General features: G+C 41.7%; 1 protein-coding gene across 1 annotated transcript in view; it reads right to left on the bottom strand.

Moving 5' to 3' along the window:
- Positions 1 to 793: 793 nt before the first annotated feature.
- Positions 794 to 22,843, bottom strand: part of NIPAL2 (NIPA like domain containing 2) — a gene marked incomplete at its 3' end in the record, with an annotated part of 53,545 nt that continues 31,495 nt past the window's right edge. Inside the window, exons 5-8 of the mRNA XM_023763613.1 lie at positions 11,796 to 11,916; positions 5,566 to 5,662; positions 3,081 to 3,216; positions 794 to 931 (exon numbers count right to left, since the gene is read on the bottom strand). Coding sequence (XP_023619381.1) covers positions 794 to 931; positions 3,081 to 3,216; positions 5,566 to 5,662; positions 11,796 to 11,916 — 492 coding nt within the window. The remainder of the gene's footprint in view (positions 932 to 3,080; positions 3,217 to 5,565; positions 5,663 to 11,795; positions 11,917 to 22,843) is intronic.

The following is a 22,843-nucleotide window of genomic DNA, read 5'->3' as shown; positions in this document are numbered from 1 at the left end:
TGTCATATTTTAAAAAAAACACTATTGTGTCTGACACATTAAAAAACTGTCCATAAAAATAAAAGAATGCAATAGTAGAAAAATAGAGGCCAGAACAGCAAAAGCAGTAGTTTCTGTTCTCATCTGTCTGGCCTTCCTGGAACACTGGGTTCTGTTTTGGGCCCCACTCTGATCCAGGTGGTGAAGGCCAGAGACGGACGAGTGAATGGACCTGGGGTGTTTGGCCCAAAGACAAGACACAAGAGGACCCTTCCACTGCTCCGCTCACCAGCAGGGCTGGCAAGGAGAGGACTCCAGAAAGCGGAATTAAGGTGAGTGTCTTGAATTCACAGGGAGGCTAGTTTCTGTCCAATATAAGGAAACACTTTCTAATAATTAGAGCTCTAAAAATAGAGTAATTTAAAACGGGACTGAGCTGTCTCGGGAGGCGGACGGCCTGGGGAGCACTCGCACACAGTTGAAGAGCGTGTCCTAGAGGGGTTATGGAGGAAACCTAGACACTGTGTGAGGCTGGGAGGACATGGCTTATGCAGATCCTAATAACCCAGGGGTGGGCAAACTTTTTGACTCGAGGGCCACAATGGGTTCTTAAACTGGACCGGAGGGCCAGAACAAAAGCATGGATGGAGTGTTTGTGTGAACTAATATAAATTCAAAGTAAACATCATTACATAAAAGGGTGCGGTCTTTTTTTTTTTTTTAGTTTTATTCATTTCAAACGGGCCGGATCCCGCCCTCGGGCCGTAGTTTGCCCACGGCTGCTAATAACCGAAGGATTCCTTGCTTTTCTCACATGCGTGTTGTGGGGGTAGAACACCTAAGTACAGAAAGCCAAAACTCACCTGCAATAATGGCACTGGTTGTAAAGAAAATATGGTTAATGGGCACCACCGTCGCTGTACTGTAGAGATTCGTGGCTTGATTCAGGAACCTAGAGCAGAAGGCACTTCCTGAAGCTCTGGCCTTCAGAGATGCTCAGCAATAAGTTAACAATAACATCAAGAAATGCATGTTCTTCAGCTACAACTACAAAGGGAAAGGAAGTGCAGTAGAAGGGCATTTCCAATCAGCAGTCATAGCTTATATGCATCTGATGTATGAGATCAGATGTCAGGTTTTATGGTCTGTTTAAACCAACAACAGTAACAATGAAAAGCAATTAATCATATTCTGAGGCCACAGAAGTTTGAGTTGGAAGCAATTCAAGCTGCTGGACCGGTATCACACTGCGGCTGATTCATTACGATAGACCCCAGAATCTGTTAAATATCATATCGAGGGAATAGTAGAGCTATGCATTGACATGCCACGTGCCAAGAAAGAAGATGGAGAAGTAAAAGGAATGTTTAATGTTTCAAAAACAATGCTTGGGGCTCCAGCTGCAGAGCACATGTGGGAACTTGGCTTCTCACGTTGGCGACCAACCGAATTCAGGTTCCCGCACTGTGCTGTGCTGCCCTGTCCGGGACTAGACCAGTGATGGTGAGCGAACCTTTTGAGCTCGGCGTGTCAGCATTTTGAAAAACCCTAACTTAACTCTGGTGCCGTGTCACATACAGAAATTTTTTGATCTTTGCAACCATAGTAAAACAAAGACTTATATTTTTGATATTTATTTTATATATTTAAATGCCATTTAACAAAGAAAAATCAACCAAAAAAATGAGTTCACATGTCACCTCTGACAAGCGTGTCATAGGTTCGCCATCACTGAACTAGAACCTTCTCTAGAGCAGTGCATTGCACTGACATCACCTGGGTGCTTTCAAAAAGCATGAATGCTTAGGTCCTATTCTTGAGCAATTGGAAAAAAAAATAATTTTTGTGGGCAGAGCCCAGGTGTGCCTGTGCCTGTATATACATGCGTGCATGTGTGTATACATATACGCACATAAGTATGTGTAATTAAGCCTCCTCGGGTAATTTTAATGGGCAGCCAGGGCTGAAAGCCACAGTTCTACAGTTCTAGTGTGTTCACCCAGCTCCAGTGTGAAAGATGTAGAGACGGAAACAAGGGTGATAAGAACGCAGTTTACCTTTGACTGTATCTACCTTTTACATTCATAAAGCATAGTTCAAAGATAATGATGCTAATCGTTACATTCTAAAAGGTAGTAGAGCAGCCCTGATTAATTCAGAAGAAGAGAAGAGACAAAACAGCAAGACTCAAGTATTAGAAACATACTCAGTCTTATAAGGAAATGACTAATGAAACAGTGACAAAACATTGGTTTCTCCGGTAATTGTCCACACTCCTAGTTACAGGGCCTATAGCCAACCCATGACAATGAGACTGGACTTCTAGGACTAAGAAAGGAACCAATCTCTTCCTGAGTTTGGGCTCTGACTTCCTCGCTGGCACTGGGATGGTGGCTTTGCATAGCACTTAGGGGGTAAACAGAAAACTTTCTGGTTGACTCGAGAGCCTCGCAGGCAAAGGCATCCTCCCCATGTGACATGGAGGGGAAGCCATTGGAGCAGAGGGGTTGGGGGGAGGCGGGGAGAGCAGAAATTAAAAATGTTCCATGTCACCACTATTAGGCCCCAGGAGAAACATAAAACAATCATTCCACAGTCCCTTGGGTACGAAGCAAATCCTGGCCAAAGATACAAAGTTCTGAGGAAAGGATTTCCCTCCCGGCCAAACGTCTGGTTTTGTCCATCTCTGGGCAATTAATGAGCATGAGCTAAGAAGTGAAGGTGAAAGGTTCATGTATTTCCTATACTTAGAAAAGAAATCTGGATGTGGACCTGCCCCTTTGATTTATTGCTAATGACAACCCTGTGTACGATGGATATTAATTACTAGCAGAAAAGCATCAGGAAAGTATCAGAGTGCACTTAGCTGGATTATGGCTGCACTTTAGAGCTCACAAGATGTGAAGGCAATGCTCAGTAAAAACTCCTTATTGGATGTGAAGGCTATTGCAAGGCATGTTAGCTGAGGATAAGCTGTAGACCCTTCACCCTTCTAAGTCAGTTGCATCTAATTTTAATGATCATCTGAAGCCAAGAAAGACGGATGCTCAGAGAAGCACAGGAATGCTGAAAGACTGGTGAGGACAGGGACGCTAACTTACTTGACTTGGAAAACACAAGATGCTATCATGATGATCAACATGATATAGAAGATGGGATACGTTAGCTGCATTTTATCCGTCACAGAAAAAGTGATCATGCCTGAGACAGCTTTCACTGAAATAACAGTCAATGAGGCTGAAAAACAAAACAAAGAACACAAATAAAATACATACCTGAGACAGAATGACAAATATCTTCAGTGTACATGGCACAGTGGTAAATACCCCCATGATGCTTTAAGCATAAAGATTCTAGCTAAGCAGGAGCCCTGGTGTTTACGCTGGGCTGGACTTCAGATTGGCTTCTATCAGCTAAAGATCTGCTGTGTGACTGTGCTTTTTATCTTTGGAGCAAGATGCTTATTTTCCAGCCGTAACTGTTGAAAGGATGCTATAGAGGTTATAATTACTAAGAGCTGGGAAAGGAGAAAACAATGAAGGGAGGAGATAAGAAAAGTGGGATTGTCCACGTAACGTTAATGGGAAAATAACTATGAAGCTATACTGAAAAAAATGTAAAGCCAAATAGATGAGAAGACTGAAAACTGAAAAGCAACTCACTCTGAGTTTACTAAGAGTTGTACTTGGTCTATGCGTGAACCCTTTGTTAATAAATGCCTACAAGTTTCATTAAAATATTTTTTGAAGATGACACTAACAGGAAGCAGAACCTGAGTATTCATTTCTCAGAGTCAACCATAAGTCTGAGATTTACACAAGCATGTCTACACACTTTCTACGCTAAAGAGGAACCTGTCCCTCACGGGAACACGTCTTTCTTAGTTTCCAAATAGCAATGAAGAAAAAGTGACTTGACGAGGTTCTATCAACGTGAAAGCAACGATGCATTTTCTGGAAACACCATGCTTCTGTAGGTAGAAGACAGGGGTTCCCTTTTGCCCAGGTCCCTTGAAATTACGTTACCTATGATTCCATAAATTAGCTGAAACCTACAGAAAAATAAAAAAGTTTTACATGTAATCAAATATAATTATAAGTCAAAGGCAATGGGAAGGAGAAATACTGTTTTTGTTGCTGTTGATATCTAGTCATAATATATCTGAACTTTACTCCTTTTAGCTTCTGAAAAGAATATATATATATATGATGTGTTTAAATAGCAGGTGAAGTGTTCCAACTAGGAAAAGCCTTCCAGAATCTCCTTTTCCAAAAACTGAAAGTACTTTAACTTGAAGGGTACTAGGGCACACTTCCAAATTAGGCATTTTCTTTCTGTTATAAGTCACATTAACAGAGGAGACCCGGTAATAAATTCTAAAAGCAAACCCCCAATCCGAACAAAGAGGCCCTTACAACTGGGCACCTCTTCATTTTAAAACGTCTTTTGACCTGACCTTCTACATATTTTCTACAGAGTACGACAACACTCATATCTCAGCGAACCTACGGAATGTCAAGTATCTCTCGAGATGTGTGTTACTTGATGGTTTAAGTTTGTAAAGTTTGCTCTTGAGGGACCTTGATTTCCTCCTGAACATGTTGCTTGTAATTAGAGCACAATGTGATTATGGTCCTGTAGTCGGAACAGCTTGGATTCCCAAAGGGATCACTGATGGAGAAACAGCTGAACACACTGTTCCATGAGCCGCAGAACCTGGGACTGCCAACGCCCTTAAAGGTCACCGACTTTTAAAAAATCATCTAATTCAACCACCACCTGACGTTAAATTATACTTAAACACAAAACACAAACAAAACTGGAATTCTTTACTAAACAGCTAAACCAACTATGAGTTGCTCGAGTTGATCATTGCATTTTCAAAGCATGCACAATCACCAACTGATTAATCACTATTTATTATAACTCTGAAAGTTATTTCTAGACTGGTATCAAGTTCTTCTAAGATTTTTTTTTGGTGGGGGGAGGGTGGTTGATGAGACAGATGGAAATACAAAATTGTAATGCAGTCTCATTCTAATATTGTATATATAAAAATAGAGAGTACTTGTGTATACACAGAAAAAAGATTAGAAGAACCTACATACTCTAGGTAGTGGGATTATGAATAAATTTTAAACTACTTTTTAAAAACTATACAAATATACATGTTCATTAAAGAAAATTTGGAAAATGCAGAAAAGTCTGGAAAGAAAAATGAAAATCACTTGTAACCTCAACACTCAACTCGAAGTCATTCTTAACATGTGGGAAATATTTTTGTAGTTATTTTTCCATCTTTACATTTTTCAATTATTTCTAAGAAAAAAAAATCCTAAAGTTATCAGAGAGCAAATAAAATGACCAAAAAGTCAAAATTGCTAAATATAGTTTTTAAAGAATTAAATATATCAATTTTAGTAATAGACATCTAGTTTGCATAATTGAGACTCAGTTTCTTTCTATAAATTAGAGTTGAAAAGTAGAAACAATGAGAAAGGAATAGAATGCTCAAATATTTTCCTTCAAATCTTTTTGATTTAGCATGGCTAGATTAGAAAATTAGGAAACAAAATATATCCTTACCTAGAAGCGCTACCAGGGTTAGTAGAATCACAATGTGCTTCATTCCTTTTCTTTTATAGAAATATAGGAGAATGCAGAAAACTAATATTTCTAAAATCTAGAAATAAAACAAAGAGTAAAGTATAAATTATTCTATACCAAGTCTTCAGAATGTCGCACTTCCTTGACTTTGCAAGTTATGAGAGTTGGTGAGGTGACTAGAGTCCCTAAGGACAATTATCAATATTGGAGAACAATACTTAAAACCTCAGCTGTCCAGGCCCAGAGCTCTAGCATCACCTACCTGCCAGTGGTGCCCAGATCTAGATCTCCAGTCCCGACCTCCCTCCAACTCCAGTCTTATTTATCCAACTCTCTACTAGACATCTCCACATGCACGTTTAATAGCCATATCCCACGAGTATGGGCAACACTTAACTCTGGATTGCCTGCCTTCCCTACCTGTTCTTCCTGGTGTCCTCACCCCCTCAGCAGGTGACATCACCACACTGCTCCCTCCGCCTCACTCCCTGCCACCCTCTGACCTCTGCAACGGCTTCTCATTCACCTCTGATTTTACTCTTGCCTCTCTACAATCCAGCCATTCAGCAGCCAGAGGAATTATTTAAAAGCACAATCTGGATAATATTTTATTCCCAGAGCATACATGTGACATACATATAAGGTATTTATGGTGATATGACAAGCATTCATGTGGCCCTAAGAAATAGAACTGACCAATACCTTTGAAGTCCGTTGTATGCCCCTCCCCACTTGCACTCCTCTCTCCTATGACCTCCCCAGGAACCACTGTACTGAGCTTTGTGGTTACCACTCACTTTCCTGATAGTTTATCACATTTCTATGTATCCCTAAATGACACCCTGCTTATTTTTGCATCTGTTTGGACTTTATACAAGGGGGGGTCATACTGCTTTCACTGGCTTTTTTTCACCGTGCATTATGTTTATGAGATTCATCCAGGATGATACATGTAGTAAAAATATGTTAGATCCAGTAATTCCTATGGTTTCCTATCACATTAAGAATAGAATCCAGCCCGGCTGGCATGGCTCAGTGGCTGCGCGTTGATCTATGAACCAGGAGGTCACGGTTCAATTCCCAGTCAGGGCACATGCCCAGGTTATGGGCTTGATCCCCAGTGGGGTTGTGCAGGAGGCAGCCAATTAATGATCCTCTCTCATCATTGATGTTTCTCTCTCTCCCCCTTCCTCTCTGAAATCAACACACACACACACACACACACACACACACACACACACACACACTCCTTCCTGGATATAAAAGCCCCAGCCAACTTCTCTCACCTCATCTTGTACAATTCACTCTGGGATGGTCCAACCTGCGCCAGCCACAAATGGCCTTTTTTCCTCCCTAGTGTTGGCAGTCCTCAGATTGCTCCTGCCTTTGGGCCTTTGCACTAACTATGCTGCCTGGAGGGGTCTTTCCCTGATCTTTGCACAATGGCCCCTTCTAGTCACTCAGCTCTCAGCTTAACTGTCACCTCCTCTGAGAAGTCTTCCCTGACCACTTTGATCTGACAGAGCCCCCCAGTCATCCTATCACACCCCAGACTTCAGGTGGCCACTGTGAGCATTTTATCATCATCTGTCATACTTCCTGTTCATGCACTTATGTGTTTCCTGTCTGTCTCCCCACTGGACATCAGCTCTATGAGGACAGGGTCCTTATCCGTATCGGCTGTTTGCCACCCTGTCCCCAATATTTAGGGAATTAATAAGAAAATTACACCTCAAATTTATGATGAACAACATGCCAAAAAACAGACCTAACGCTAATAAACTGAAGGTTCAATAAATACTGACTAAATGTCTAAATTTTCCTACCCCAAGAAAACTCTAGTGTAAGTCTGAGTTCTTAATTTTATTTATCATTTCTTTTCTTTTTTGAGGTCCTTAAGATAATCTGAAGCAACTCTTTTCCCCCCCCCCCCAAAGAAATGATATCCATGGACTGAAATAATAAATATGAATGTTGCCTGAACCGGTTTGGCTCAGTGGATAGAGCGTCAGTCTGCGGACTGAAGGGTCCCAGGTTCGATTCTGATCAAGGGCATGTACCTTGGTTGTGGGCACATCCCTAGGGGGTGTGCAGGAGGCAGCTGATCATGTTTCTCTCTCATCAATGTTTCTCTCTATCCCTCTCCCTTCCTCTCTGTTGAACATGAATAAAATATATTTAAAAAAATATGGAATGTTACTTTTTCTGACATCAGACAAGTTAAAATGCCGACGATTGCGATTTTTTTCTTAAGAATTACTAGAAGTAGTAACTTCACTACGTTTAGGACTGCATTTTACTTATGGAACTCTAAGTCAACAATCTCTCCTTTTCCATTCAAGGTTTCGCCTGTTGGTTTGACTTCTACGTTAATCCTCTGGGGGCAGGGAAAGCAGCAAGACCAAACCTTCTTCATTTAAAAACCCTTTCATCTACAATGGAAACTTAGGTCATCCCTTAGTCTTCTTTTCCTGGTAAATTAAACCAACTATTTTCACTCTTCCTTATAAGACTTATTTGCTAGGCTTTTGATTCAACCAAGCAGTGCTACAAAAGCGATTGGACAACGGTCTCTTTGCCTTCCCGAAGCGGCCATCAAAACACTGGGTGTCCCAGCCTGTGTACGACTCCTCAACTGTTCACAGAAATATCGCTCTTGGCTTGCTCTCTGCTCAACCACAGGCTTCCATTTCTCACCTGATACAGGGACCACAGTTCCCCCTGATGGAGAGAAGAAAGCTCTTCCTCACAGCACAGAGCATGTTAGCTAAATGGATGAGCAGGCCGATTATTAACTTTTTGGTGGGGTGGGGGGTGGGGGTGAGGGTAGTTATCAGTTCTAAAAGTCATGCATGACTTTTTGTAAATCCACTTCTGAGGCTTCAGATAAATAAAACACGAGTTCCTATTATTCATAGAATGACTGCCGTTGCCCTGGGTTTTGTCTTGTGTTACGACATCATGGCGCTCCCAGGAATAAAATATTTAAACAGCCTGAATGAATGTTAATTTTTTTCTAGCAACATTTCCCCCCCCTCTGTGAGAATATCAATATTAAAGCAGCTGTGATTCCTGCAGGTTGCTGCAACCCACAAAGAGGCTGCTTTGCTGCTGTCTGTGAGGTCAGAAGTAATAACAGCGCGTACTGCATGCTCACCATATGCTTTTCTTGTACTAATTCACGGAGTCCTCACAACCACCTTTGGAGTGGCACTCTTATCCCCATTTTACAGGCGGGGAAACCAAGGCTCAGAGGGGTTTTGCTGGCCGGCAAAAGAGCAGTTTTAATTACTGTAGTTATGATCTTTGCAGGCATGGTTTGCAGAAAAAGCACAGAATCTGCCACATCCAAGGATTAAATATTAATTACTTAGGTGTTTAACAGATTTAAACTAAACTTTAGCTCAAGATCTTAGTATATAATTGATAAGTTCTGGTCTTTAGAGATGCAACATCTAACATTAAATTTCAAACTAAGATAATATAGATCTATTTCCCTTAGAGTCTACTGCCAATGCGTTATTGAAACGTGACTTCCTTAAAGGTTTATTTTATGCTATCTTATAAATATCTGGAATTATATACATTTTTGGTGGCATTTACTTTCAAATATATTTTTATGGGACTATGGATCTCTCCCAGGACTGTGAAATTTCTGCTACAGAAATTCCTCTCTCTACCCAGGATGACTAATAAATTGAGTTGACTTTGGAAAATGGCAAAATGCAATTAATTTCAGATTTTTTGTGTGGAAACATAAGGTTTAATAAAAAGTAGCTTTATTCTTTTAAAATGTTTTCTCTGGTGTTAAAACAATATAGGATACATCATCATCAAACAATGCTGTTTATTCCTACCAAAATAAGTCCTGATGCATCTTTAATCTCCAAAGGACTTAACTTGGGCTATTAATTTTCTGATCATAAACTATGTGAGCCTTTTCTCACTGGAGGAACAATTTGTTTTGCCTATAGACAAAGTATAACATGTGTTGGTAGGACTTCAAGTTTAGACTATCATGAACTACAGAGCAAGTCCTTCTAGTTCTTAGATGTGATTGGTGACAGCTGCAGTAGTTAAAGGACTGGGTATGGTGAACAAGTAGGAAGATACAATGGGGTAGGCAGGCAGGAGGCACAGAGTATGATAGACCTGAGGAAGGCTGACCTGAGTTGGGAAGCCCAGGCCTAAAGGTGCTGGAGGGCAGGGGGAAGGGGAGCCTTCCAATATAAGAGAGGAGGGAGTGGAGGAGAGAAGATGGCGAGCTCAGTGTTTAAGATGCTACATTTGAAGAACCTCTGGGACATCCAGGCAGGGAAGAGTAATCAGTGGAGAGATGAGAACAGAGATGTGCAGCTCAGAAGAGGCCTGGGGAGAAATGTAGGTCTGGATTTGGAAGTCCTTCTAACGGAGGATGGTGGGGTGGGCAATGAGATCACCCTAGAAAACCCTGGATGAATATTTAGCATGAATAGGTAAGAGTGGTTGGCAGAAGAGGAGGAGGTGAGTATCAAGAGCCTGGGATGGAATAGTTGGAGAAACAGGGGAAACAAACTGAGGAAGCAGAGAGGCGAGCAGTTCGAGATGTGATGGGTCATGAGTAAATGCTGCTTCAGGTTCAGGAAGAATTAGGTTGCCTCTCCCCCCGCCCGCCCCCAAAAGAAAGCAATTGCATTTGGCAACTTGTGGGGAGGGATCCACTAGAATTTTAATAAATGGTGAGTGAGTAGGAGCTGAGAAAACAGAGGGGAATAAATGGTGGTGAGTGGAAGAGAAATAAGAGTTTATTAAAGGGTGTGTAGTATATGGAGATTTTTTTAAAACAGAGAAATCTTCGTTGAGTAAGAGAAAGGGGTAGAGTGGATAAAGTGGGAGACTACAAAAAGAAAAGACCTATAAACATTTATGCTCCAGTGGTCAGAATGACATATCAAAGATAGTAATATATACAGAATTCTTGTCACACAGATGAGGAACTGCCAGACAATAATGTAATACCAGGCAGTTCCTGCTGTGATAGCCCGAGTTACACTTGGAACAAATATTTTTACATAAAAGGTGAATAAAGTAGGATCGTACTATGTTACCTGTTTTAATGGCAGAGGACTAGAGCAGATAGTTTTTTGAGGTCACGTCTAATCCTAAATTACATGATTCTGTGTGCTTTGATCCTTTTAACTGAATTCACAATTACTTTACCAATCCAGTTCTTGGTTAAATGCTCAACTATCCCAGTTTTGTTCTTACTACCTGTCTTTCCTATAATGTTCTTATTTTCCACCTAAACCGATTCCTGCAAAAAGTTACGTACTAACCACTTCAATCATGTCTTCTCTTTACACCCACTGGATATGGCCACTGCAGCAAATAAATTGTCCTAATTAGTGGCTTCCAATTTCTGTACCGGCTCATTCCATTCTTTCTTTTGCACATCTCTCAGCATTACCCTACTGTGGCCTGCTTCTCCACAGACAGCCTATGGCATTGTTCTCAATGAGAATTTTTTTGAAGAGAATATCTACCTGATCTCACTCATTTATGGATAATAAAGACCATTATAAACTGATGAACAAAAATAGATACAGAGGCAGAGCAGCATCGAACAGACTGTCAAACTACAGCGGGAAGCCCGGGGAGGGTTGGGGGGGGGGGCATGCGGGCGTAAGAGATCAACCGAAGGACTTGTATGCATGCATATAAGCATAACCAATGGACACAAGACACTGGGGGGTAGGGGAGGCCGGGGGAATGTCAAGGGGGAAAAAAAAGGAGACATATGTAATACTGTTTGTAATACTTTAAGCAATAAAACAAAATTTAAAAAAATCTACCTTGAATAAATTCAAGGAAGAAAAAGGGGTCTTCAGGTACTTCCCTTTGGACTTGGAAGAGAGGTTTCTTTGGGGTTTGTGTGTTTGTTTTTACTTTTGAGTTGTCCTAAAATATGATGCTCTGAAATTGGCCAGATCCAATGTTGTGGAAATTGTTCTAGTCACGGGTCACCCTCAAGGATGGGAAACCTGGGAAGCTGGGGACGTCTATTGCTGAGTTAGTGTTTCAAATACTTTCATGTTGGTCAAATATATTTGCATTGATATATGTTAATGAGATATTAATGCTGAGAAGAGAAGATTGTGTTAGTTCTCTAACATCTGCATGTACCAGCGGTCTAGATAACATAGCTCTGCCACAGTCATTAGAATGCTTACCACATAGATCAGGAACTGCCAGCCAACAAAGTAATATTGTACTGTTCTCGCAGAGATAGCCTGGGATATGTTTGGAGCAAAGTTCACCAACAAATACGATCCTGCAAATGCCAATGTCATACCTTTAAGTAAAACAGAAAAGACAAAACAAGTTGAAAAGAGACATTTTAATCTTTTTGTTGATGTAAACATTACCTATAGACTGAGCATTACTTGTAAAAGTGCTGACAGTCCTGCCCTATTAAAATATAATTCATCAACCATCCCCTAGACAGCGTCACACATTCACCTGATAGCAGCACTACCTTTAAAGAGAGATAAGGGCCCTGGCCGGTGTTGCTAACTGGTTAGAGCACTGGCCCGCGCATCCAAGGGTCACGGGCGGGTTCATTCCTGGTCAAGGGCACATACCTGGGTTGCAGGTTCGTTCCCTCACCCCAGTGAGGGTGTGTGCGGGAGGCAACCGATATGTTTCTCTCACATCGATGTTTCTCTCTCTCTTCTCCTCTCTCCCTCCACACTCTCTAAAAATCAATGGAAAAAATATCCTCAAGTGAGGATTAACAAACAAACAAACAAACAAAGGGATAAGGGCCAGGGAATGGATGGGGCAGGGCATAACTTCTGACTTTTCTCTGTTGTTCCAGATAGATCCTGGCCTAAGCAGAGAAGTGTTCTGCTAAGATGGGAAGATCAGAACATGTGCATATGGAGACAAGAAAACCCAACCAAGCTGGCTGTTGGGGTTCTTATGGGCCAGTCAGTGCAAGATGGACCGGGATTTAGGTCTAGATGGCAGAGCCCAAGAGGGTGGGGAGTCCATCACCTGACCATTTATTCTGCACTTACTCATCTTGGGAGCCTTACACACACACACACACACACACACGTGATCTTACACTTAGAAACTCTGATAAATGAGCATCTTAATCATTGCCACTTTTTTGGCGTCCCTTTTGCAGAAATGAAGGTGAACATTGGCTTTGGTCTACGATATTTATAGCCCAATTTAGTATCTAGAATTCCAGGCATAGCTGAGTAAAATATCACATAATAAACCTATGGAAGGAATGTGTTACTGTCATCACTTTAACATTACTTAAAATAATGGAGGAAGGGCATGTGTGGGGGGAGTGGCCATGGAGGGGTAAAGGAAGGACACTTCCAAATAACACTGAAAGGTACTTATTTGTGAATAATTAGCAGCCCGAGAAAAAGTGACATAGGTAGCATTTTTCAGGTAGCACCCTTGAAAACATAATTCAACTTGCTCCATCACTGAGGTCGGCCTTGTTCTGTACATAATTGACAACCAGCATTGACTCCAACCTGAAACAATTTGATTTGTTGATAAAATCTCACACTTTGAAGACACCAATTTCCTATTCTTCTTAGCCAAATGATTTATGACTTTGAACTCTAGTTTCTGAGAACAGAGCATTTGATTTTTCACACAAGCTAAATAATAGCTATTCAGGGTACTGTAGAAGCTATAAAATAAGTTTCATCGAAATAACAATGTGTTCTGTAATGCTTTGTGAAGACAGAGATTATATACACAATTTTAAAAGCTATTTCTAATGAGATTTTAAAAATAAAAAATATACATTATTAAGCATTGTAATAAAAGGAAAATAATAAACACCATCTATAAGAACTTGGGCAAAATTATTGGTCAGCCTTGTCCTTTCTTTAGGAATAAAAAATTCTCTTATAATTGTTCAATATTAGGTTTCTAGGAAGAAGGGGCTAATAAAAACAGTTTTGTAAACTTGGTGTAGTAAAGTAGAATAAAAGCCTTGAATGCAATTTAGAAGTCTCAGAGACTTCCAACTTTCTCTTGTGAAATCCAAATTTCTTGTTTATATCGAGTTCCTCTGCCAGTTATTTCTTTATCTCATTTAACTGTATCTAGTGTCCTTTACATTTCTTTCTAAAAATTTACTTTTGAATGGGCAACGTATGTTAGAAAATTCAAAAGCACACAAGGGTGATGCGTGAAGAGTTAAATCTCTCTTCTACCCTGATGGCCTCCTAGTTCCAAGTTCTTGAGGTTTCCTTTTCTGAGATACTTTATGCACGTGTATATGCTGGTGTGTATGACTTTTGGATTTTTTAAAAAATATATGTTTTATTGATTTTTTACAGAGAGGAAGGGAGAGGGATAGAGAGTTAGAAACATCGATGCGAGAGAAACATCGACCAGCTGCCTCCTGCACACTCCCTACTGGGCATGTGCCCGCAACTAAGGATCTAAGATTTCTGAGTTCGATTCTTGACCAGAATCGAACCTGGGACCCTTGAGTCCTCAGGCCGACGCTCTATCCACTGAGCTAAACCGGTTAGGGTGACTTTTGGATTTTTTTACACAGACAATATTATACAAGCTTTTCTGTGTTTTATTTCTAATCAACAGAACATTTTGGAGAACGTTTCAGTACAGGTATGGCAGCCTCATCCTCTTCAAGTCTGCAGAGTTATACGGAGGTTGTGCTACTTATTTAACTTTCCAATATGGTCCCCATGTCACATCCTGACACAACCCCTCTCCCCCACGTCACATCTGCTTCCACATTTGTATACTGTTCCCATTTACACCAATGTAGATCTTCACTGCATTTCAAAACTCCTTAAAAACAAACACAATGACTAATGATTCCACAATTATACTTTCAAAGTACTTTTTCATATGCATTATTTCATCTGAGCATCACCTCACTGTGAGTTTGGTAAGTAACTTTATGACAGCTTGGTAGGTCATACCATTCTTTTTTTTTTTTTATTGTCTAAAGTTTTACATAAGTCTCCTTTTTCCTCAGTTGACTCCCCCCCCCACCCCCCAGCTCATACTATTCTTAATAATTTTAATCTCAGGCACTTACAAAGGCAGTCAGGATAGCTGCTGCCTGTTATATGCTTGTATATCTGGTGTTATTCTTTTTCTATGTGATTAACTATCTCCTTCATAAATCATGTGCACATTTTTCAAAAGTGTTGAAGATCGTCATTAGCAAGTCCTTAAGTGCATTTCCTTAAATTTTATTTATATTCCACTTTTTTCTAAAAGTGGCATGAGACGCCAGTTCGTGCGATTTTTATGTCAGTAAAGCCGTGAATATTCCCTTTTGAAAGACACAGATTTCTGACTTAGAAAACGTGCTGTTGGCCTCCTGCTGGTCCATTTGCCCAAAGGAGTGTCTGGAAGAATGAGCCACCGAAGGAAGGGAAACAGCCCTTAACACGCCCTGTGCCCACGGAAACGCTTACATTTCAGGTTAGGAACCGGATCGTGGAAGTCTAGTCTCAGCTGAAACTGCTCCCACAGAACGGAAAGGTCACCGCTATCTGCTAGCTGGAAGTTATTTATCCCTCTGTGCCTCGGTCTTCTCATCTCCAGGTCCACATCAAATGTCACACCTGCTCCATTCCAGGAATCTGGCTCTGCAAGAGGCCCGTGTGGGGAACTGAATATAATGTTTGAAAAGCTCACCTGCAGGCCTGATGGGACCGAGGATCCTGGGACAGTGACCTCAGGATGCTGACTGCCAGGAGTCACAGGCCAGCTGAGTTAAGCTTAAAAATTAATTCAGCCCTGACCGGTTTGGCTCAGTGGATAGAGCGTCGGCCTGCGGACTGAAGGATCCCAGGTTTGATTCCGGTCAAGGGCATGTACCTGGGTTGCGGGCACATCCCCAGTAGGGAGTGTGCAGGAGGCAGCTGAATCGATGTTTCTCTCTCATTGATGTCTCTAACTCTCTATACCTCTCCCTTTCTCTCTGTGAAAAATCAATAAAATATATATTTTAAAAAAATTAATTCAAAATTATGTCTCTACTGCTATAGTCCAGGGATCCAAAGGAAATGAACTAACAGATCACAGAGGAGACACACTGGTAGCCCTATATTTGCTGCCCACTGCTTTCCTCAGGCAGCCGGTGTGCAGCACCAAGATCTGGGTATTGGTGGGGACGGAACTCGGAGCAGCTGTGGGCAAAATGTAGGTGGGAGTCAACGACTGGACATGACCTCGATACAGGGACGTGGCCCCACCCACCACTCTCATGCTTAGACCTGCAGCAAATCCATTTCCCCATCAAATACAGCTCAAGTCACATAAGAGTCTACAATGACCTGGTGGGAATTTCAGATTTAACGATATAACATACAAGTATTAATAAAATCTCTTCCTATAAACTGGCCATATGTGCAAAACAAGTAAACAAGCTCATCCCTGCTGTTTGTAGAGCAGGTGTACTGGGGGTGGGGGGGAGCATATGCCAAGGGAGGGCAATCTTTTTCCTTTTTTAATCCTCACCCAAGGAGATTTTTCCATTGGCCTGTTAGAGAGAGTGGCAGAGAGAGGGAAAGACAGGAGGAAACATTGATGTGAGAGAAACACGTTGATTGGTTGCCTCCTGCACATGCCTTGACCAGGGCCAGGGCTGGAGAGGAGCCTGCAACCAAGGTACGTATCCTTGGCTGGAATCGAACCCAGGACTCTTTGGTTCACAGGCCGATGCTCTATCCACTGAGCCAAACCAGCTAGGGTGGCAATAATTTTTGTAAAGTGATGTTCTTAGCACTATTGATTTCATAGACAAGTGTGGTTGACATGAGAGTCACACTGTGATCACCATCATACTGAAGTGTGACCATCATAACTATAATGGTAACAGCTAATACTTACTAATATAAGCACAATTCTAAATGTTTTATATACAACTTAATCCTTATAATAAACTTGTAAAAAATAATTATACTATTAAGTTATTATACTATTATAAAATATACTATATGTATATATGTATATACATAATATCTATATATATAAAAGGTTAAGTAACTGACTGTCCAACCGTTCGACTGGCCCGTACATATGACGTGCACTGGCAATCTATCTATATATATAAAAGGCCAAGTGACTGACCATCTGTCCATCCATCTGACTGACTGGCTGGTACATACGATGCACACTGACAATTTAAAAATAAACGTTGACTCGCGCATGCATGATACATATACAGCTCTCCCTGGCACCAATTGCACGTGTGTTTTAATTTTATACTATATTATATATACTATTTTGACATATAATTTTTTGCAGTAATGTAATTACTGCATGAATCTTCTAATTAATATCCTTTCAATGTGCACGAATCTGTGCACTGAGCCACTAGTAATATATAATACAGCATAAAACTAGTACTGTCCCTATTGGGCATACGAGGAAATTGAGTCAAAGAGGAAATGACGATCTTATCTGGAATTTTCTAGCAAAGTGGAGAGTGTGGATTGGAACCCAGGTAGTTACTTTCTTAATGACCACACTCTCCTGCCTCTTGTATGCCAGGGCCGATGAATGGACAACTCAGCCCTGACATTGTAGTCTCAGCAAGTGGCACCCGGGAGCTGTGCGGAGCATAACCTGAGGCCTCACGCAGCGTCCCACTGGGGACAGAGGAGCTGACCTCCATGGCAGAGGGCCTGGCTGGCCCTGGGGTTCCTTCAGACGAGCTCTCCAAACGGAAGCCATTTCATAATGTGGACGCTCCACCAACAGAGGTCCCACGTCAAACTGATTTGGGAGGAGGTGAGTTAAAAAACGGACCCTCAATGCCTTAAGTGTTCTCTGTGAATCTCCTCGAGGAGGATATGGTTGTAATATTTCTAACCATATCTGACCACTAATATCATCCTGAAGTAGAGCTTTGCGGACTATTTTCTACTTTGGGAAACGTCTGACATTTAACTGGATGCAGCTGTGCGGCCTGTTTCAGGAGGCGCCGCTGCCCTAGCGTAAAAGTCTCCTGTCGAAACTCTCGGACTGAGAATGCAGTACAAAGTGGTTGGAGGGAAAACAGCCTAGAATCAGAGCGATGCTTCCGTTCACTGGCACCTCCAGCTGCTGTGTCCTCCTCTACGCAAGCCCCGTTCTTCCTCGGCTGACATCCCGTTTCCCAGACCAACCGTCCTCTTAAGTAAAACCTGAAATCTCTTTTAATTGGTCTCCACCCCCCGGCTCGAGGCTAGCGGGTATCACCTGTCTATCATCCAGCTTCTGGAATATGACTTGACCTTACTTCTGGCCTTAAGAGTTTTTTGAGATTCAGATGAGCCCGACTCCAGTGAAGATGGATGGGGGGCTCTCTTGGTCCTGGCAATATGTCCCCTGATCAACAGGGCTCCAGCTATGACTTTTGTGGGCCACCAGGAGTCACGGAATAAACTGGGCTCCTGTACACCCCGTGGGACATTCTCTCCCCTCAGTACAATCTCCCCCGATTCCCGGGCTACGGCAGTGACATGCTGAAGGAGGCCTGGATTGAGAAGTCTCTATAATGCAGGGAATAGAGTCCCGAACCTGCCTTCACAAAGCCTGCCCTTCGTGGGGCAGCTTGGAAGCCCGAACAGCCAATCTGTCCTCTCATCCAGAGACAATGGCTTGTTTGGCTAGATTCGTACTCTAGCCACTGGCCCCAAACAAGCTGACCTCTGGTGTGGGAGGAGGAAGCGGGAGATGGTCTTCGTCTCACAATGAATTTCTTGACATTCTGTCCGGGGAAGACATTAATAGGTGACTTGAAGTCAATACGTTACTAGTCTCTGGAGAGTGCTGATGAATGCCCTGCAATTTTTATTTTTATGATAAGTATCTGGAGTAAATCAGCTAGGATCTCCCAGACTATTAGATTCCGTACTTCTGATGACAAAGGGAGAAGAGAGGGGAACATACTATCATTTTTGGCTGATTAAAGGGGAGAGAAATCTGGTGCTTTTTTTTTTTAAAGGAAAAAAATCATTAAAATAATTTAAAGCTATTAATCCACTGAGAATCAGAACACAGTCCAAAGCTTGTCATTGAGTTAATAATAGTTGGCGATTCCTTTCAGACATAGCTTTTGTGAGGTCATTTTTTGAGGCCAGTGGTGAAAAGCTTCATAGTCACAGAGCAACATTTGGCAATAAATTAGTTCAGCTTGTTCCCACATGGTCCAAAAATCTTCATTTGTTCCATCATGCAAAACAAACTGCCATTTGCTTCAAGCAGGGAAAAATAAGTGATTTTCTTTTGCACATTTTGACAATTTAATTTTTAGCATGCTTATATGTTAATTTTTTTTTTAATGTCACTATTCTTTTCCTTGTTTGGTTTTAGTCTGTGTAAAGGAAAAAAAAATGCATTTTTAGCTTCTAACAGAAAGAGCCAAATTTGCTCAAGGCAACAGCAATACAGGACAAAAGAAAAGACATGTGACAACACATGTAGGGCTATATCACCGATAGTGAGGCTGAGTGAGGCTGAGGAAAAACCTCTTCCTAAGCATGAGGTGGGTGATGGCACTTCAGATCACGATAATCTTATGATGCCGCTGTTGGAGACGTGGGTATGGAATTGGTGACTACATCCTTCCTTATTCTTATGATACTAGATTGAAATTAAGAATTATCCAGTTTGGCCTGGCTGGCATGGCTCAGTGGTTGAGTGTCGACCTATGAACCAGGAGGTTACGGTTCGATTCTGGTTGGGGCACATGCGGGCTCAGTCCCCAGTAGAGCATGTGCAGGAGGCAGCTGATCAATGATTCTCTTTCATCATTGATGTTTCTCTCTCTCTCTCTTTCTCCCTTCCTCTTTGAAAATATATATATATATATATATATATATATATATATATATATATAGAGAGAGAGAGAGAGAGAGAGAGAGAGAGAGAGAGAGAGAGAGAGAGAAATTGAGCAGTTTTAACTAGAGTATTGCAACAAATGTGCTATTGGTGATATAGCCCTACTAAAAAAGCATCAAGTTAGGAAGGCAAAAAAAGAGCCCCAACCAGAGCCACGGGAAATGAAACCTGGATTGCTAACGTGTGCAAAGATATCCTCCTCTGGGTGTCCTCTGCTGAACCAGTAGAGTGCAGTGGTGGCTGGGGTGGTAGTAGGAGTCAGGATAATGATATGATGTGATAGGCCCCATACTAAGAGTTTTACACACATGAACTAATTTAACCCTCTGAGGCAGGTAATGTTATCTTCATTTTAAAGATGAGAAAATTGAGACTTCAAGAGAGGAAGTCACTTCGCAAAGGTCACACAGCTTTCTGACACGGGAGACGCACTGGAGCCTTTGCCCTGTAGTGCCACCCGGCTGCCAGTAGGGGCACACTGGCTCCCCACTGGCTAGTTATATGACCTTGGGCAAGTTATCCAACCTAAGTACCCATTCTGTAAATGGGGTGGTTCCTGCATTTAAATGAGATAGCTCATTTAGAACACTTATGACACCAGAAAAGAATATTTAATAAAGTGTTCTGTTATTAAAATAAGAGAAATTAGTGAAGAATTAAATAACTAATAGAGATTTTACTTGGTTTGGTGTGTGTGTGTGTGTGTGTGTGTGTGTGTGAGAGAGAGAGAGAGAGAGAGAGAGAGAGAGAGAGAGAGAGAGAGAGAGAACGAGAACATGTTTCCTATTCCTTTTCAGTATTACCTCTTGGTCATAAAGTTGGCTACACAAATGATGACAATGAACAGGGCTTTACATTGTTCAAAGTGCTTAAGTGAATGACCCAGTTTGATCCTTAAAAGAGTCTCTAATACTTGTCGGCCAACAGGCTTAGAGAAGTGAAGTCATATGCTGGCCACACAGTTGACAGCAGAAGCTGAATCCAGATCTGAACCCACGAGAGCGAGTTCAATTCCTATCCTTTGATGTTGAGCCAGTTCATTGCTGTTAGTAATGCTTAGTTGATTTTGGGTTTTCTAAGTCTATGATCAAACCACCTGCACCGATTGATGCTGATATTCTTCCCTCTCACAGTTTATGACTAGCATTTATTCTTTCCCTAAACCTTACAGGCAGTGGCTGTAGTACAGTATTGAACAGAGACTTACCCTTTTGCACCTTTGTTAACACTTCTCGTGTTGTTCCCTCTGTATGCCCGCCTCCCAATGCTTGGCTGTGGCCCCTGCCTGTCCTATCCAGCCATCAGAGAGGATTCAAACGTTACCTCTGCTGTCAAAAGTCCTCTCTGAGCTTCCCAGTTAGAATAATCTCTCCTTACCCTAAACCAGCGGTTCTCAACTGGAGGCGATTTTACTCCCCTCTCCCCCGCCCGGGAACATGTGGCTATGTTTGAAGTCATTTTTGGTTGTCATAACTGGTGCAGAGGGTGCTACGAGCATCCACTGTGTAAAGGCCAGTAGGGATGCTGCTACATACCCTACGAGGCACAAAACAGCCCCCTACGAAGAGGGAGTATCCAGCCTAAAACATCAGCAGTGCTGAGGTTGAGAAACCCTGTTTTAAACTAAAGCTTAAGGCCTTAATGATACGTATTATTTCCTGCTTTTAAAAAACATTCAACTGTATTGTTTGAGGGCAGAGATTCTGTCTTAATTAGTCATCTTTTTACCACGAATGTTCACGATAATTAGGCAAGTCTCCCTTTACATCCGTCTGTATCGCTTCATCAAATATCTTAGATTAATTCAAACATTAATCGACCACTAATGACAAACGATGGTATATTTTAGGTAAAACGATTTAAAGTTTCCTGAAGACATTACATAACTGAGAAAAATGATGTAGGACCTAAGGTTTTTAACTTATAAAACGCGGGCATGGCTCATTCTTATTCCAGACAACTCCCCCAAATGATTGCACAAACCATCATATATTTAAAAAATATAGAAAAAGAATATAGGTGACAAGATGCAGTTCACGTATGGATAGCATTTGGGAAAACACTTTAACCATGAAAAATGTGACAATCTTGACTACAAACTCTAGTAGCAGAATCCAAGGAAGGAGGAAGAGAAACAGTGCCAGCACTGTCCCAACACTCGCTCCCGGGAAACACGATCAGAGACAACAAAGGCTCAACATAGCAACGCTGGTCTCCCAGCTAACGCTCACATTCTAAAAGCAAACGTGATCTCCTCGGAAGCGAGTGGACATTGCTTTATTTCAAGCACCTAAAGGATCATATTCATTATCATACGCCAGCAGCAATTCAGACAGGAGTTTGTCAAGGAAGGAAACAGGAATCTCCAAAGTCTTCTCACCAATGACATTTCCAACAAGAGGTGGAAGATAGGATCAATAGATGATGGCTTTGCTAATAACAAATCTGTCTTACACCAGGCAGGCTACTGTCATTTCCCACTAGCAGCTGTATTTCTCAATAACATTTTATAAAAGAGCGATGTTCTATGTTATGTTTGGAGAGAACTAACTGCAAACCAGGTAGCTATTGGTACATCTGATTTGTGTGTGTGGTTTTCTTTTGTTTTGTTTTGTTTTGTTAATCCTCACCCAAGCATATTTTTTCCATTGATTTTTAGAGAGAGTGGAAGGAAAGAAGGGAGGGGAGGGGGAGAGAGAGAGAAACATTGATGTGAGAGAGACACATGGATGGGTTGCCTCCCGCACATGGTCTGACCAGGGGCAGGGATCAAACCTGCAACCCAGGTACATGCCCTTGACCAGGAATGGAATTTGTGACCCTCCTGGTCCGAGGGCCAAAACTCTAACCACTTAACACTGGCCAGGGTGTCTGCATATTCCCATCAGCACCAACACATGAGTTTCCTTAGTACAAGGGCAATGCCCTTGGCTGTGCCAGTCCCCAACCAGTTTCTGAGACTTAGCCAGGCACCCATGGGGATGGTGGGTGCAACTAACAGACTAGGGCCTGTTTAGTACTTGATGTTGGGCTAAGAGTTCTGGCTTTCTAACTTTAAAGGGGTCTTCTTCATGTGTTTGGCCTACCCTCCTGTGGGCACAGAGTAACATCAGCTTTTTCACACAGACATCTAAAATCTCAGCAGGGAAATGAACAAGCTGAAAGTATAAGCTAGCGATACAAATAGAAGTGCTAAACAAATCATATACAGGCTATATGTCTTTTGTTAGTCAGGGTGGACTATGCTATGCATTGTTAACAAATCCTGAAATCTCTCCTGCTTAATACAGTAACATTTATATGTCGCTCACTCAAAATCAGTGTGTGTCAGAAGTCCTCCTGGGTCTCTCCTCCAAGTGGGAAT

This window comes from Myotis lucifugus, unplaced genomic scaffold (assembly GCF_000147115.1).
Source record: "Myotis lucifugus unplaced genomic scaffold, Myoluc2.0 scaffold_294, whole genome shotgun sequence".
NCBI lineage: Eukaryota > Metazoa > Chordata > Mammalia > Chiroptera > Vespertilionidae > Myotis > Myotis lucifugus.
This window is presented reverse-complemented; position numbering and strand designations above follow the sequence as displayed.